Genomic DNA, 17,363 nt, shown 5'->3' with positions numbered 1-17,363 from the left:
AGTACTGTTCCATCCCTTCTCAAAGGTCAATGTAGGTAGCAGAAACCTCCAAAGTATTAGAATTTAGAATTTAGTACAATTTATACTAACCCTAAAGTTTTTGAGGTTCTAGTTTGGCTCATTGATTTTTTTATATGTCTATATTATGAGGTTTTTTAAACATTTCCAACTGCCTTCTTTAGAACTACTAGTTTTATTTTCCATCCCTTTATTCTATATTACCTCATCCATTTTTACCTAATGGGTTTTATTGACTTTATATGTTCCTGCAATTTTTAGAAATGATTTATCAGTTATCATCTATCCCAAATAATGGCCAGAAAACTGCTTTCTAAAATGACCCTTCTCCTACTGAAACATTTTCTGTATGGGCTTAAACTCTGTTTTATAGTGTTATGTGACATCAAACCTGAAGTATAAATTCATGGAGAACACATAATGAGGCCCTGAAGGAGGAAGGTTCCATTTGGAAATGCAATTCTATGATTCCAGTATGCTTGGAAGTTTCAATGGAAATACATGAGGATATAGGGAAATGCCCAGAAAAAAAAAAAGAGATCTTTCCTGAATTCTCAAACTGCCTCTTGCAAGGTTATGGTATATTTTGATGGGTGGTTTCTCTCATGCAATTAATTCATTGAATTCCATGACATAGCAAATACAGATGATCTAGAATCTACCCCACTCTGATTAGAATTTTTCAACTCTAATTTTGAACCAAATACTTAAGAGTGTGAAGACTACTGTTTGGTGAACCACTACTTCATGCTACTAAATGGTACTTTCCTAAGCTGAAAGAGTTCATTCAGGCTCTCAAAGTGCCTAACTTCCTTTAAAAGACAATCTTTTGTAATGGGAGAACCTGGCACAACTTGAAATCAAGTCCACATAGCATCTGTTCTATATTCCATTCTCAATTATTAAAAAGGCTAATCATTCATCTTATGAATTAGTCATCTTCTTGCTTTTCCTCCTTTTGTATTCTGCTACTTGACTTCTGACTTGACTTGCTAATAGAACTTTCATCAGAGACAGAGGAGAAAATAAGAGAGATTATGATAATCCATATCAGGCAACTTTGACACTAGTCAGATGGTCTAACAAACAAGTGGTGTCAAAACTAATGACTCCAATTATATTTTAAAATATTTTAATTCAAAATTTATATTTTGGATACTTTTAATCGACTCTCATTTTTAAAATAAAACAAACTCCTGGGATTTAATTATCATCATACAATTCCTAAACTTTGTTTTGTTACTGTAACTGTTCTGCTAAAAATTTACTACCTTTCAGTCACAGTGTAAGAGTAGATGTAAAGCAATTGATAATTCATGGTTATCAAAAAAATCTAGCCAGCCCTATCTTTATTTTTTGACTTTCAATATCATTTAATTTCAAAAAGTCCTGAAGATTTTGTTACTGGTACTATATTTTTGCCTAAGGATACTAATCTATAAATTGAAATATTTAATTAGATTGTACAATACTTTAAGTTATATTATTTATGAAGTTAGTTTAAAATTAAAGTAAATCTTGAAGTAATTTAGAGTTAATGTAATTTAAGAACATTTCTTTTTTCCTGCAAATAAAAACAGGACTGTGACTACTCCTGAATCCAATTTTGGAAGCAAAGCTTTTATCTTTGAGATTGTTTTATTTTACCAAAAAATGGTAGCAGAGTAAGCTATAGTCTCTTTTTAATGATGACATTTCCAGAACAATTGTAATCATTGTCATATTAATACTATGCTCCAACCACTTTAATGAGTGCTGAAGTAGACATGATATAAGGAAATCAGACCCGATCCCCATTCCAAATCAGAAAACTGAGGCATAGAAAAGTTAAATGATTTGTCCAAGGTCCCACAGCAAGTAGCAGTGCCAGGATTAGAACCTACATCTCCTGACTCCTAGGCCTATGCTCTTTCCTCTAGGCTACACTGCTTCTCTTCTTTACTATATATGTACATATGTAGTTCTTTATATAGTTCTAACATTGTATACTTACCAATTACATAAAATAATGTATTTTCTCTTCAAAACAAAAGTCAAAGTCTAGTTCGTAATTTATCAGAATTTCCAGAAATTTAAATACCCTGGAGATTATTTTTTTCTGTGCTCTCCTATTTGATTTTTTAAATATTACCTGGGAATGGCAGATACCAAATAAAAATGATTTGGCCAGCAGAAAAAGCTTGGTCTTTTTTTTGATAAAATAAAAACATCTAGTCCAAATTTGTTTTTTCCAAGAAGTATCTACAGATAATTAGAGGAACTCAATTACATCAATTTTAATAAAGTTATATTCAAGGTGGTGATTCTCTCTGTTGGTTAGCATCCAATCAGGCAGAAGCCACAGAGGAAAATTTACCAAAGCATCAGTTATCATATGTGACCACATGTTTATACACATGTATGTGAAACTTTCAAAAGAGTCTAACTAAATACATTTTTGTGCTTCCTACCAATGTATTGATTTAATGCACATCATGTGCAATGCTGAATTGAGGTGATTTGGGTGGCTTTCCAATAGACTTAGTTGATTCTGTTAAAATCCAGCCCAGTTTGTTCACCTAGTACACATATAGTATTTTCCATATTGGATGGTAACCTTTATCATCAATGCATGTTTTGTAACCTAAAATAATTCACCTTTCACAAAATGCTCAGAATTTCATAGCAGGAAGCATGGTTCTCCATTACATGTGAAAAATGGCACTGTGCTAATTCCTAGGTAATGACACCCTGCAATTAAAAGTCCATGGGATACTACCCCAACAGGGGATACCTGTCATAAAATCAGTTACAGCCTACTGAGAAAATCAGGACATTCAATGGGTCGGTTTTGTATATGTGCTCTTTGATTGAAGCAAACATAATTAGGATACGAGATACGGATATTTACCATATACTTGCATTAGATTTTCCAATATTCTGAGCATAGGCCAGAGGACCCCAGAGAGATAAATTGTCTTCCATCCTTTTATTTTCTATAGTAACAGATGTGTTTTCCACTTCATTTCCAGCTACTAAGGGTGACCCTCACTACAGCAAATATGGCAGAGATGATGGTGACTGTTCCTCTAAGCCCTAACCTTAACGGAAATCACACATATTTTCCAAAACATAGTTACATAGCCCTGGAAATACTGAGTTGTGTAGTTTCAGAAGACTCCAATGTTGATTTAATGGTGTGAAGGGGATCTAGGCCAAGAGGTCCTAGGAGTGATGGTTTTTCATTAAGGGATAGTCAAAAAGAGGAATGGTGAAAGGAGTTGGAAGGGAGAGCAACAGTTAGCTTAGTCAGAGCCCCAGAAGGAGCCTGGGAAAATACAAGCCAAATGTTTTGGGTAGAGAGTACTTCCCCAGGTGAGCAGCCATGTGGCCTAATGGAAATAGCATGGGCCTGGGAGTTAAAAGACCTGGGTTCTAATCCCATCTCTGCCACTTATCTTTTGTGTGACCTTGGGCAAGTCACTCAACTTTTCTGTGCCTCAGTTCTCTTACCTGTAAGAGGGGAATCAATACCTTTCATTCATTCAATTCAATAGTATTTATTGAGCGCTTACTATGTGCAGAGCACTGTACTAAGTGCTTGGGATGAACAAGTCGGCAACAACTTTTTCTCTCGTTTTCTCTCGTTCATAGACTGTTTTCTCTCGTTCATAGACTGTGAACCCCATATGGTACTTGATTATCTTCTATCTATCCCAGTGCTTAGTTCAGTTCTTGGCACATAATAAGCATTTAACAAATGCTATTATTATTATTATTATTATTGTGATTATTACTTGGGTGATTCAATTCTAGAGGTTCCTTAAGACTTGTGCACACAGTAGGCATAAAATTGTAGACCACACATGACCAATAATAAAGATATTTCCATAAATTATGAAGTATGAGTTAAAGCAGTGTGGCCTAGTAGGAAAAGCATGATCCTGGGAATGAGGGGTCTTGGGTTCAAGCCCTAGCTCTGCCACATGCCTGCTGTGTGACCTTGTCAAGTCATTTAACTTCTCTTTGCTTCAGTGTCTTCATCTGTAAAATTAAGGTTAAATACCTGTTCTTCCTCCCTCTTGACCTATGAGCACCATGTGGGACAGAAACTCTGTCTGATCTGATTACATGAATCTACCCCAACATTTAGTACAGTATTTGACTCATAGTAAGCACTTAACGAGTACCTCAATTGCCATTAATATTCTTGTTGTTGTTCAAGCTAGTAATAATATTTCAGAACCTTCTTCTTCATCAAGGCCCCAAACTCACATTCTCAAAAATCAAATTACAGACTGTCATATTAAACCTTCAGATTACTCTCAAAGATGCTGTCAGGTTAGCGTTACAGAGACCTGTCCAAGAACAGAATTTTGTCTTACAGGTGGCTATGAAAAGCCATTTAACATTTCATCTTATTTGCTTTTAAGGAGACTATTCATTTACTTTTTCAGTTGACCCATTTATCTGTAGACGTGGCTTATGGTCTTTTCCATTTCTCATCAGAATCAAACCATAATCCCTGTCTCAGTAAGCCAGTGAGACCAGGAAGCAGAACTGTTTCTTGAAAGGGGCAAATCATTCAATTTGAAAAGATTCTAGAGCATTTTAAATGTTATTTAAATGGCTTGTGCACCGACCTTGTAATAGGTAAAGTAGCATTACCTAGTGGATAGAGCACTGGCCAGGGTGTCAGAAGGACCTTGGTTCTAGCCCCGGTTCTGTCACTTGTCTCCTGTGTGACTTTGGAAAAGTCCTTCACTTCTCTGTGCCTCAGTTACCTCATCTGCAAAATGGGGATTAAGACTGGGAGTTCCACTTGGGCCACTGACTGTGTCCAACCTTTTTTCTACCCCAGTGCTTACTACAATGCCTGGCACGTAGTAAGTGCTTAATAAATGCCATGAAATTTTTTTTAAAAAAAGTGAGGAACTTTTTCCCACACCATTTTGTCCTCAGAAGGTTCATAGTCAGTGACGACTCTCTTCAACATTCCCAAATGTCACATGCCCTGAGTGAGAGGTTGTTTTCTAGGCTTCCCTAATTTTTCAGAAGGTTGTGTCTCACTGCTGTACAAAAGGAAGTAGTGCTGGAGGAATTGAGGAATATTTCCCTAGTCAGATTTTATTTTAAAAGGCGTGTGTTTTTGTGTGTGTGTAGATGTCTTACATGCTTAGCAGGGATAGATTTAGAACTGGTCATCCTAACGAGATCATGTCCACCTTGTGAACTAAAATCCTGGCTGTGGAAAAGCTTCATTTGAAATCAGTGACTTCAGTGGGAGCTTTGCCTGCATGAGAAGCGCAAGACCTGCCCTTAGTACTAAGAGCCATTGAGTGCATTTGAAATGAGAACAGAATTCTAAGACCCGGTCTTTAAGCTTGAGCTTCAAATTAAAGTTGGCTGCATTCTAAAACTACTGACAACGCTAGAAGGCTCCTTTTATTTTTGAGGCTTGCTATTCCCATTTTGTTGCAAAGCTACACTTTAATTCATCTACTTATTTGGGTAAACAAAGCTCTCTAATGCCCGTGTTCGTTTGTTCTCAGTTGGTGAATGAGCAACAAGAAAGCAGACCCCTTCTGAGCCCTTCGATTGATGACTTTCTCTGTGAAACGAAATCGGAAGCGATAGCGAGGCCCGTAACATCAAATACCGCAGGTAACTACCTATCAATTGACTTGCATAAAGAATTTTAGCTTTAGAAAAATGTGAACATTCTGATAAGGCATGTGTCTGACTGGGAGGTAATTTTTCATCTCCAACTGATTTTTTTTTAGTAAATGCGTTTATGAACTATAAAGCCATAAATCTGATTTCATGGCATAACTCCCCATTTAAACTTAATAATAGGATGTCATTAAGAATTCTATTTACTTATTTACACCTTTCATTAAATATCTGCCCTTCAAATGTTACATAATTATCTGTCCATATGGATTAAGCAATAAAGAAAAAGAAAACAAACTTGAGGCTTGAGAGAAGAAGGAAAAAATAGTGTTTTCAACTAAGTTTTGAAGAAAAAGAAGTTACCGCGACTCTTCTTCCTTAAGAACAGTGCTTTATTTTAACTGTTTGGGATACTGAAAAATGTTATCTCTCTCTTTGTCACTCCATTCTTCTCCCAACTGGATTGGTATAGAGAAACTTAGAGGAAAGATAAAAGATAAGGCTCTACTACATGCTAGCCCCTCCCTTCATCTTACTGGCCCCAACTCTGGCTTGGACTGGCAGCAGTGTTTCTGAACAGTCCCCCGTGGCTTTTAGTACAGTGCTTTGCATACAGTAAGTGTCCCCATATGGGATGGGTTGGACCTTGTCCAACCTGATTATCTTGTGTCTCCCCCAGTGCTTAGTATAGGGCTTGACACATAGTAAGCAGCGTCTCCCAGTGGAAAGAGCACGGGCCTGGGAGTCAGGAGATCTGGGTTCTAATCCCAACTCCACCACTAACTGCAGTATATCCTTGGGCAAGGCACTTAACTTCTCCCTGTCTCAGTTCTTCTCTTGTGTTAAGCTGTCGAGTCGTCTCCGACCCATAGCGACACCATGGACACATCTCTCCCAGAACACCTCGCCTTCATCTGTAATCATTCTGCTAGTGTACCCATAGAGTGTTTTTGGTAAAAATATGGAAGTGGTTTACCATTGGTGTCTTCCGCGCAATAAACTTGAGTCTCCACTCTCAACTCTCTCCATGCCACTATTAACCAGCACAAGGGAGTTTTGACTTGTAGCAGATTGCCTTCCACTGGCTAGCCACTGCCCAAGCCAGGAATGAAATGGATATGTATCTCCCTCCCATAGTCGAGACTGGTAGAGTACTAGAAACTCCAGGTGTGACCCTGAGAAGGATGTACCTCAGTTACCTCATCTGCAAAATGGGGATTAAGATTGCGAACCTCATGTGAGACAAGGACCGTGTCCAGTTTAATTGGCTTGTATCTACCCCAGTGCTTAGTGCAGTGACTGGCACATAGCCAGCCCTTAACGAAGAGCATTTTTTTAAAAAGTGCTTAACAAGTACAATAAAAAAGTAATTATTCAATAAATATAATTAATTGATTGACCCCATCAAAAGAGCCTCACTGCCCTTCCTCCAGACCTTTCTGTCCATGACAGCCAGGGACTCTGCCCATGGAAGGGTTAGGATCTGTACCCTCTAAGTTGGATCATTTTTTGAGGAGGGCTATGGTGTTTGTTAAACACTTACTATGTGCCAGGCACTGTACTAAGCTCTGGGGTAGATACAAGCCCCTGCCCCACACGGGGCTCACAGACTTAATCTGCAATATACAGATGAGGTAACTGAGGCACAGAGAAGCAAAGTCACCAAGGTCACATAGCAGACAAGTATGGAAATATGATTAGAACCCAGTTCCTCTGATTCCCAGGCCTGTGCTTTATGCATTAGGCCTTGCTACTTCTCAGGATCTGTACCCTGTAAGCATTTATGTGCATCATTCAATCAATCAATCAGTCATATTTATTGAATGCTTATTGTATCCAGAGCACTTTACTAAGTGCTTGGGAGAGCACAATATAACAACTTTGGTAGACATGTTCCCTGCCCACTACGACCTCCAGTCTGGAGGTGAAAGACATTAGTGTAAATAAATAAATTATGGATATGTACATAAGTGCTGTGGGGCTGAGGGAGAGGTGAATAAAGGGTGAAAATCCAAGTGCATGGTGACACAGAAGGAAGTGGGAGAAGAGAAAATGAGGGCTTATTTGGGGAAGGCCTCTTGGAGGAGATGTGCTTTTAATAAGGCTTTAAAGGTGGAGATTGTCTGACGGCTATGAAGTGGGAGACCAGGAGGTGAGTGAGGGGTTGGTTGGTGGTGAGATAGATGAGATCAAAGTACAGTGAGCATGTTGGCATTAGAGGAGCAAAGTGTACAGACTAGGTTGTAGTAGGAAATCAGGGTGGTAAGGTAGGAAGGGGAGAGCTGGTTGAGTGCTTTAAAGCCGATGGTAAAGGATTTCTGTTTAATGCAGAGGTGGATGGGAAATCACTAGAGTTTCTTGAGGAGTTGGGAAACATGGATTGAATAATTCTGTAGAAAAATGATCCAGGCAGCAGAGTGAAGGACGGAGTGGGAGTGGGGAGGGGCAGGGAGGGCCACAAGGAAGCTCATTCAGTAATCAAGATGGAATAGAATCAATGCTTGGATTAACGTGGTAGCAGTTTGGATGGAGAGGAAAAGCTAGATTTTAGTGATGTGAAGGTTGAAATAACAGGATTTAGTGGTAGATTAAATATGTGGATTGAATGAAGGAGATGAGTTGAGGATAATGCCAAGGTTACGGGCTTGTGAGACAGGTAGGATGGTGGTGGTGTCTACAATGATGAACAAGTCATGGAGAGGACAGTGTTTGGTGGGGAGATGAGAAGTTCTGTTTCGGATATGTTAAATTTGAGGTGTTGGCGAGACATCCAACTATAGCTGTTCTGAAGACTGTCCTCTAGACTGTAAGCCTGTTGTGGGCAGGGATTGTCTCTCTTTACTGCTGTATTGTACTTTATTAGTGCTTAGTACAGTGCTTTGCACACAGTAAGCGCTCAATCAGTTCGACTGAATGAATGAATGAAGGCGGGAAGAAATACGAGAATGCAGAGAAGGAGAGAGATCAGGGCTGGAGATGTAGATTTGGGAACCATTCACATAGAGATGATAGCTGAAGCCATGGAAGCAAATGAGCTCTCTAAGGGATTAGGTGTAGATGGAGAATAGAAGGGGATCCAGAACTGAACCTGGAGGGAATTCTACTGTTAGGAGGTTGGAGGCAGAGGAGGAGCCTGCTAGAGAGATTGAGAATAATAAAAATAATAATAATGTTGGTATTTGTTAAGCGCTTACTATGTGCCGAGCACTGTTCTAAGCGCTGGGGTAGACACAGGGGAATCAGGTTGTCCCACGTGGGGCTCACAGTCTTAATCCCCATTTTACAGATGAGGGAACTGAGGCACAGAGAAGTTAAATGACTTGCCCAAAGTCACACAGCTGGCAAGTGGCAGAGCCAGGGTTCGAACCCATGACCTCTGACTCCAAAGCCCGTGCTCTTTCCAGTGAGCCACGCTGCTGCAGAGAGATAGGAGGAGAACCAGGAGAGGACAGTGTCACTGAAGCCAAGTATATGTAATAAATTACCTACCTATCATTTATTTATATTAACGTCTGTCCCCTCCTCCCCTCGACTGTAAGCTTCTTGTGGGCAGGGAATATAAGCTCACTGAGGCCAGGCAACGTGTCTATCAACTCTATTATATTGTACTCCCCCAACTGCTTAGTATAGTGCTCTGCATATAGTAAGTGCTCAATAAATAGATCGACTGATAACCAACTCCGTTATATTCAATCAATCAATGGTATTTATTAAGTGTTACTCTGTGTAAGGCACTGTACTAAGCACTTGAGAGAGTTCGACATAGCGGAGTTAGTAGACACATCCCTCACCCACAAGGAGTACTCTCCTAAGTGCTTAGTGCAGTATTCAGCAAACAGTAATCATTCAATAAATACCATTGATCGATTGATTGGTTGAATGATCGAGGCTTTCTCCAAAGTGGCTGACATCCCAGCACAGGAGCACGAGTTCCAGGCCTCCATGTTGCAGGTTCCAGCAGAGCTACCTCACAAATTAAGCCCTGCAGAAGAAAGACAGTACTCTAGAAAGGGATGAAAAGAAAACCACCAAACTAATAGAGAAATAATGGTAAAATCAGTCAAACATTCAAAACAGGAGATAATTTGCATTGGAAGGTGATTGTAAATTGGATGCTGAAATTGCCCTAGACCTAGTGGAATTGTTTGTGGATGAAGAAAAGCTAAATTTTAAAATACAAGTTCAACACTAAATCTAATTAATTTCCCCTCTCATATATTTATTACTTACACTCCATACATAAAAATAATTTATCAGTAATTCTACTGAGTTGAAATTAAATATGCTCAACATATGAAGGAGCAGCAGGCAAAACACATTTCTTATGACAGCAGTCAATCTTTTTGCCTTCCACTCCAGAGAACTTTTCCCTAATACTTATTATTGTTTTGAATCGCTTCAGAGAAAAAAAAAGCAAAGCTATTAAAACTAAAAATACACACTTTACCACAGAAATATATTTAATCCAAGAAAAAAGTAATATAAAATGTGCCGGCAACTACAAAGCAACTGGAAGAATGATGTGTAAATTCACCTCATAAATCACGTTGTGGCAGAATTCAATCCATTTCCGTGATCCCAGTCTTGCTGACTCCATGCATACTGAACCTCCTCATGCACTTGAAAAACTGCAGAGTAGGGGAAAATACGACATAAAGTTTTACCAATGGGAGCAGGGAGAAAATCTTATCAAATAAGAGGTATCACTAGAAATCGGGTCACTTCAAACAGTTTCATTTTCAAATAAGTTTAACAACTCTTCACCTCACCCCAGCTGTCCATATAATTAATACTTTGAGCTATCAATTAAGAAAATGTAATTTTACAAGCAGCGGCACAAACAAGAGCATAAATCATGAGGTCAGAGTCTTCTGTTGTAACTTGGAAGCTTGAGCAGTGACCAGAATTTCTGGGTTTGCCCCTCCAAATAGTCTACCAACTCTGTTGTATTGTACTCTCCTAAGAGCTTAGTACAGTGTTCTGCACACACTAAGCACCTAATAAATAGCACTGATGATGATAATCACTGTCTTCCCCCTCCCAACATAGACTCCCATTCCCTTTTAGAGTATACAATGGACTCTCAATCTCCTCTATAGCTAAATGAAAATAATTATTCAACATCTTTTAAAAAAAACCCAAAACAGTGGTATCTCTGGGCATGCCTATTGATGACCCAGACAACTGATATAAAAACTGCTATAAGTGAAAGCTCCAAAACAGGGCAAAGTATCTTTAGTATGTAAACTTCATCAGACCTTGAGTCAGTCATACAGTGCATTTTCAGATGTCTATTGTTATAAAGTGACCAGATCTCTGACCACTGGGGAGCAATGGATTTTGGGGTGGAGCCTAAAAGAGGGGAGGAGCAGAAGTAGAAGGGAGAATGAGATAGGAAAGGGAGTTAGAAAGGGAGATGAGAAAAAAGGAAAGAAAAGGACAGAACCAGGAAGTTAAGGGACTAGGAATAAGGGAAAAGGGAAGAGGGGAAGACCTGACTCCATCTTCACTTCCCCCACCTCATGGGATGGGGACTGTGTCCAACCCGATTTGCTTGTAACCACCCCAGTATTTAGTATATTGTCCGGGATGTATAAGTGCTTTACAAATACTATTATTTGACCTGAGGGGGTAATCTATGGCTCTGGAACAAAGGGACAAGAGGATTTGAGGATGTGGGGGAGTGTGGCTGTGATTTTTTTGTGCCACTCCATTTCCTCTGCCCACTTCCTCTAAAGGTTCCATTTGAAATCACTAGAGTACGAGATCAATACTGGAAGTAAACGATGGCCTCCCCAATTACCTGGTGTCCATCCTAGTGCCCCCTAAGGCGAGCAGGCTTTCAGGAGGGAAAAGGGATAATAAAAATAATAATCCTCTGATCCTCCGACTCTCTGCTGCTGCTACCAGGTCCCCTCCACCCTGGCCCAAAGCAGGGCCAGCAATAGGTTCTTCAAGTGATGCATCAGGTGAGAATCCTCCCCACTGCTGGATGTCTGATAACTTTACTCGTTGCTTGAGAACTGCATTTAGGAAGAGCAGAAAGTTAGAATCAAGGTTATCTATGAGTCTCTGGGAGGAGACTTTGCCCTTCATTTCTAATATCTTTATAATGAAGGATTATTCCATGTATGATTTTTAAAATCTCTCTCTATTTCAATCTGATGTTTTTAGACCTCAACCTTTTGTATTCTCAGTTTTAGGTTCAAATAAATCTTGTTTACTTCCTGCTCACCAAGTCTCTAGTGAAGAGTCTCCGTGTTCTGCAATACATGAGACAAAGCTATAAATCATTAAACTCCAAATGTTACATATCAAGCCAAAATCATTTTTAATAAATCAAGAATAGCTTTGCAGTACAGCTTTTGTGCAAACTAAGTGATATAGGAAACACTCATCACTCCAAGTCTAGGCAAAATAAAAATGTGTTTCTATAAATTTCCATAAAAGTAATATTTCTTTTTTTGCTTAAAGCAAAATCTAAGCTTTCAGATTTTTTCATCAATTTCTCAATATCTTCAATTTCCCCATTCACTTTTATCTTGTGCCCAGAACTAATTTCATGCCCTCTAAGGTAGAGATCAGTATCTGGAGAGCAATTCAACAGAAGATGGCTTATATAAACTGACAAAACCAAAATTAAGTTTTTATTATTAACCCAGAGAGCATTTCAGTCCAAACTTTGACCTAAGAAGGCTACCAGTTTCTTTGACCCTCTCACAGTATTTACGGCAGATTGTGAATCACAAAAAAATTTAGGAATTCCTAATATAAATTGCAAAACTTCCCTTTCTGTCAAGTCTACTTAAATGACATTCTTCACCTTCTCTTCTTTCTCTATCTCAGTTAATCGGTAGTATTTCTTTAACAATAGGTGCAGTTCACTCTCATAAGCACTTGGGAGAGAACAGTAGAAAGGTAGTTTGGATAGCAGAAAAAGATTGGATTTTGTAGATGTTGTAAAGAAAGAATCAGTAGAATTTGGTGACTGACTTAGCTTCCTCTATTCCTGACTTTATTGCAGTGGTCCCTCTGCTCCATATTTTGTTTTCACTTATCCTTGATTAGCTGATTTTTATTTCTTTGTAATTATTATTTTTATTTGTTATTTTACTTAATCTTTTTTTTCCATCAAAGTTTCTTAAGTCCTTAACTCACACTTCCCAACACAGTCCACAATTTCCTCTGGTCCAATTTGAACCCTTCAGTCCCATGCTGCAGTATAACACTCCTGCCAAGTATCCACCTCCTTTTGATATTTCTTTTTTTTCTGTAGTTGTTCTGCTCCATTCTCCTTGATGGCTAATGATTTCAGACATTACTACCCATAAGACAAGGGGCCTGTTATTTTGCCTTTAGATATTTCTTCAGTATACCATTGTTAGGAAATGAAGGTCACTAAGGAATCTCACTGTTCCCTAGCAGTGGCAGAGTTCTCCCCCATGTTCTTTGGGATTGGTTGCTAGGTAATGTCATCAGCTATATGATCCTTGAATCATTCTACAGCTCATGCCACAGTACAAGGTGAGGGGGATCCTTTGTTCTACTGAACAGCCCACTTACTAGCGCTCCCTTCCTCTTTCCGGTACAGAGGTTGCACCAGGTGCTTTTAGGTCCAGTGGCAAATGGGCTTGGGCAAGTCACTTCACTTCTCTGTGTCTCAGTTACCTCATCTGTAAAATAGGGATTGAGATTGTGAGCGCCGCATGGGACAGGGACTGCGTCCAACCCGATCTGCTTGTATCCATCCCAGTTCTGAGTACAATGCCTAGTATGTAATCAGTGCTTTACAAATACTATCATTATTATTATTATTATCAATTTGACTTGGGGGGAACCTATGGCACTGGAACAAAGGGGCAAGGGGGGTTGGGAGTGGGAGGGAAGGTGGGCTATGATTTTCTGTGCCACTCCATTTCTTCTGCTCACTTCCTCTAAAGGTGCCATAAGACATCATTAGAGTACGAGGTCAGTACTGGAAGTAACCAATGGCCTCCACCCTCACCTACTGCCCCACCCTGTTCCCCCTAGGGCAAGCAGGCTTTCAGTGGGGAGGAGGGATGATAACAATAATAATAATAATAGTACTACTTGTTAAGAGTTTACAGTCTGCCAAGCACTGTTCTAAGCACTGAGGATGATCCAAGTTAATCCGGCTGGACACAGTCCCTATCCCACATGTTACAGTCTTAATCCCCATATTACAGATGATGTAAATGAGTTACAGAGGAGTGAAGTGACTTGTCCAAAGTCATACAGCAGACAAGTGGCAGAGCCGGGATCAGAATCCAGGTCCGAGGCCCGTATTCTATCCACTAGGCCATGCTGCTTCTGTAAAGCTAATCATGTTGGACACTGTCCCTGTCCCACATGGGGCTCACAAGTCTTAATCCCCAATTTACAGATGAGCTTGCTGGGGCCCAGAGAAGTGGCATGATTTGCCCAAGGTCACACAGCAGACATGTGGCAGAGCCCAGATAAGAACCCAGGTCCTTGTGACTCCCAGATTTGTGCTCTTTCTACTACTGTACTCTATCCACTGATTTAGGGGTGAGTGATATGGCTCCTTGGGGAGCAGGGGAACATTGCCAGTCAGATGAGGCAGATAAACAGCTGGGGGCCTGTTCAGGGGGCGGGGAAATTAAGTTGGAGAGGCAGGTCTGTGGCTGCTGTCAACTGGAGAGACAGCAGCTGGCCTCGCAAACAGATGGTGCACCCCGTCCCCAGCCCCATGTGCTTGGGGATCCTACCAGCTGCTGCGGCTCCCGCCACCCCTACCCCCATCCTGTCACCTCCACAGTCCCTGTGACTCTAGAACACCTGTGCCGGGCCTTTTTCTCGCATCAAACCTAAGGCAGCATAGTCTAGTAAGTGATATTGTGCAGAGAATTGTTCACCCATCAATTTTTCATCTCCCTAGGGACCCATTATCTTTTCCAAGCACTTAGTGATAGCCTGAGATCTTGCACGAATTAATAGGTTAGGGTGTTATTTGCTGGAAGTACTTTAGTTGGCCTTACTTTGCTCAACCTAGGCCCTTTGAATGAGATGGATACCTTTTATGCCAAAGGCATACTTTTGATGGCTTCTAAGCAAGGAGGTCAAGTCAAGCTCTCCTTTAACTTGTGGGGTTCAGGGGGACATAAAATTGGGTTGAGATCTCCGGGTCAGACCCTTGGGTGTCTTTAGGTTTTTGATATCTATCATGATACTGTTGTATGGAACAGTAAGGCTCTTGTTTTTTAAAGTCTTATCTAAAAGACCACAAATAGCACACAACCCTGGAACTCAATTCATCTTCTTCCAAAAAAATGAAAGGCTAAGCCAGTCTCTCTAAGCCTTTTGAAATTGTGATTCCTCGGGGGAATCTTTCCACTCACCTGTTAGGGCTAAGCATGTGTTTCATATTTGCAGGAAAAAGAGAAAGGAGGTAGAGGGTTAAGAGCAAATTGCACAGGAAACATGAAACCTACCCTGGAAGTAAAAAGAGAAAAGATAAGCTTTTCTAAGTCATAGTTGGAAACCTAGTTTTATTCTCAAAATGTTTCAAGTAATGAGGGTAATCATTTGAATTCACTAATCAATCGAACAGTCATATTTATTGAGTGCTAGTTGTGTGCAGAACATTGTACTAGGCACTAAGATTTGTTAGACATGATCCCTGTCCACAAAAAGTTTATAGTCTACAGTTTAGTAGGGAAGACAGACATTAAAATTAATTACGGATATGTACGCAAGTGCCATGGGGCTAGGGTGGAGAGAGTAGAGGGGACAAATCCAAGAGCAAAAGCAGTGCAGAAGGGAGAGAGAGTATTCACTATTTACACAAATTTTTATTCCATGGCACTTGTATTTCTTTCTCACAAGTAGAATAGTTCTTTACAATTTGCCACTGAATAACATTAAGAATATGTGACATTTCCACCTCTTCATGGAATTGAAAATAAAATATTGTACTCTCCCAAGCAGTTAGTACAGTGTTCTGCATAAGGTAAGCACTCCATAAATATCATTGATCATGATAATCTCTGGGGTTTCATTTAACACAAGGCACTGGGAGCCCCAGTCTAGGAAAATTGAATGGCTTTTATCTCTTGCCTTAGGCAATAAGGAAAATATATTGTTCTCTCTCAGGAATCTTGCCAGTATGACAGCAGGCTGGAAAATTGTCTTCTTATATTCCCAGTGCTTACAGGGCATGTGACAGTGATAGCCACTTAAACCTTTTGTCCTACATGAGTTTTAAATATATAACCTCTCTATCTTAGCTTTGCAAACCAATTCATTTCCCCAGCTCAAGAGCTTCTTCTCAGCTAAATATGTCTCCTAGCTTCCACTACTCTAAAAATGGAATGTCACTGCCCACCTCAAAAAATGCTGTGCTTGAAAGACTGAGACAAGTTAAGTTCCACTTTCCTGATGTTCTGAGATAGGGGCCAAAAAGGGATTTTTCACAAGTTATTTTCCAGGGAAGAGATATCTCCCTTCCAGACCTGCTCCCTGAGATGTTTCCTGTTACCTTAGGTGAATCAAACTGTTTTTTAATCTTTAGCAGAAAGTGGCCTGACATGCAAACTCAGTCAAACTCTTCTGATTTCTGTGGCAGGTAACATATGATCTTAGAAGTGGGGAGAAACTATCCAAAATTTGGGAAGGGAAAAGTGAGTGTATTTGCAAGCTGAGAATTCACCAGTTCTAATTGACCTCAGGCAATTTCTGTTTTCAAAATTAATTTAAAGATGACTTTTGTTAGAGAAATAATGCTGATTGATGGGTTGTAAAATCTTCTAGGCAATCTTACAGTAGGTGGATAATAGGTAATTCCCTTCCAGGTCTGTCACATTCCCTGTCTTCCTGGCCATCATCAGGCAGCCACTGCCACCCCTGTCCCCAGCTACCAAAGCCAGCTCCTTTCCTGACACAAACTAACAAATCTGGCAGAAGTTAAAAAGAGGAAGAGTGGGACTACAGGAACTCCATTTGATCTCCTGCAATTAAAAACATTTGGGATGGGTCAAATTTGGCCTTTATTATCTTCACAGCTGCCTTAAAATAATAATAATAATTATTATTATTATAGTATTTGTTAAGCACTTACTATATGCCAAGCCCTGTTCTAAGCACTGGGGTTGGTATAAGTAATCAGGTTGTCCCACTTGGGGCTCACAGTCTTACTCCCCATTTTCCAGATGAAGTAACTAAGGCACAGAGAAGATAAGTGGCTTGCCCGAGGTCACACAGCAGACAAGTGGTGGAGTTGGGATTAGAACCCATGTCCTCTGACTCAAGCCCATGCTCTTTCCACTAAGCCACGCTGCTTGCACAACAATAATAATGATATTTGTTAAACCAGCCACTCTACTAAGCACTGGAGTGGATAAAAGCAAATCAGGTTGCACACAGTCCTTATCCCACGTGGGGCTCACAGTCTCAATTCCCATTTTACAGATCAGGTCACTGGGGTGCAGAGAAGTGAAGTGAAGTGACTTGCTCAAGGTCAAACAGCAGACAAGTAGCAGAGTCAGGGTTAGAGCTCATGACCTTCTGACTCCCAGGCCTGTGACCCATCAATTACGCCATGGTACTTGTTATAGTGGAGCTGAATGCATCATCAGGAAAGTTATTTGTCCATTTCCAACAGTCCATTTAATTTTATGATTAATCAATCGATCAATCAATAGTATTTATTGAGC

At 40.0% G+C, this 17,363-nt stretch overlaps 1 protein-coding gene across 9 annotated transcripts in view; it reads left to right on the top strand.

Moving 5' to 3' along the window:
• PEX5L (peroxisomal biogenesis factor 5 like) overlaps positions 1-17,363 on the top strand; it is a 288,594-nt gene that overhangs the window by 174,150 nt on the left and 97,081 nt on the right. For all 9 annotated transcript variants that reach the window (XM_029066471.2, XM_029066450.2, XM_029066482.2 and 6 more), the window contains one exon: positions 5,550-5,661. In XM_029066471.2, coding sequence (XP_028922304.1) covers positions 5,550-5,661 — 112 coding nt within the window. The remainder of the gene's footprint in view (positions 1-5,549; positions 5,662-17,363) is intronic.

This window comes from Ornithorhynchus anatinus, chromosome 1, assembly GCF_004115215.2.
Source record: "Ornithorhynchus anatinus isolate Pmale09 chromosome 1, mOrnAna1.pri.v4, whole genome shotgun sequence".
Classification (NCBI taxonomy): Eukaryota; Metazoa; Chordata; class Mammalia; order Monotremata; family Ornithorhynchidae; genus Ornithorhynchus; species Ornithorhynchus anatinus.
Note: the sequence above shows the minus strand (reverse complement) of the source record. Positions and strands in the feature narration are given on the sequence as shown.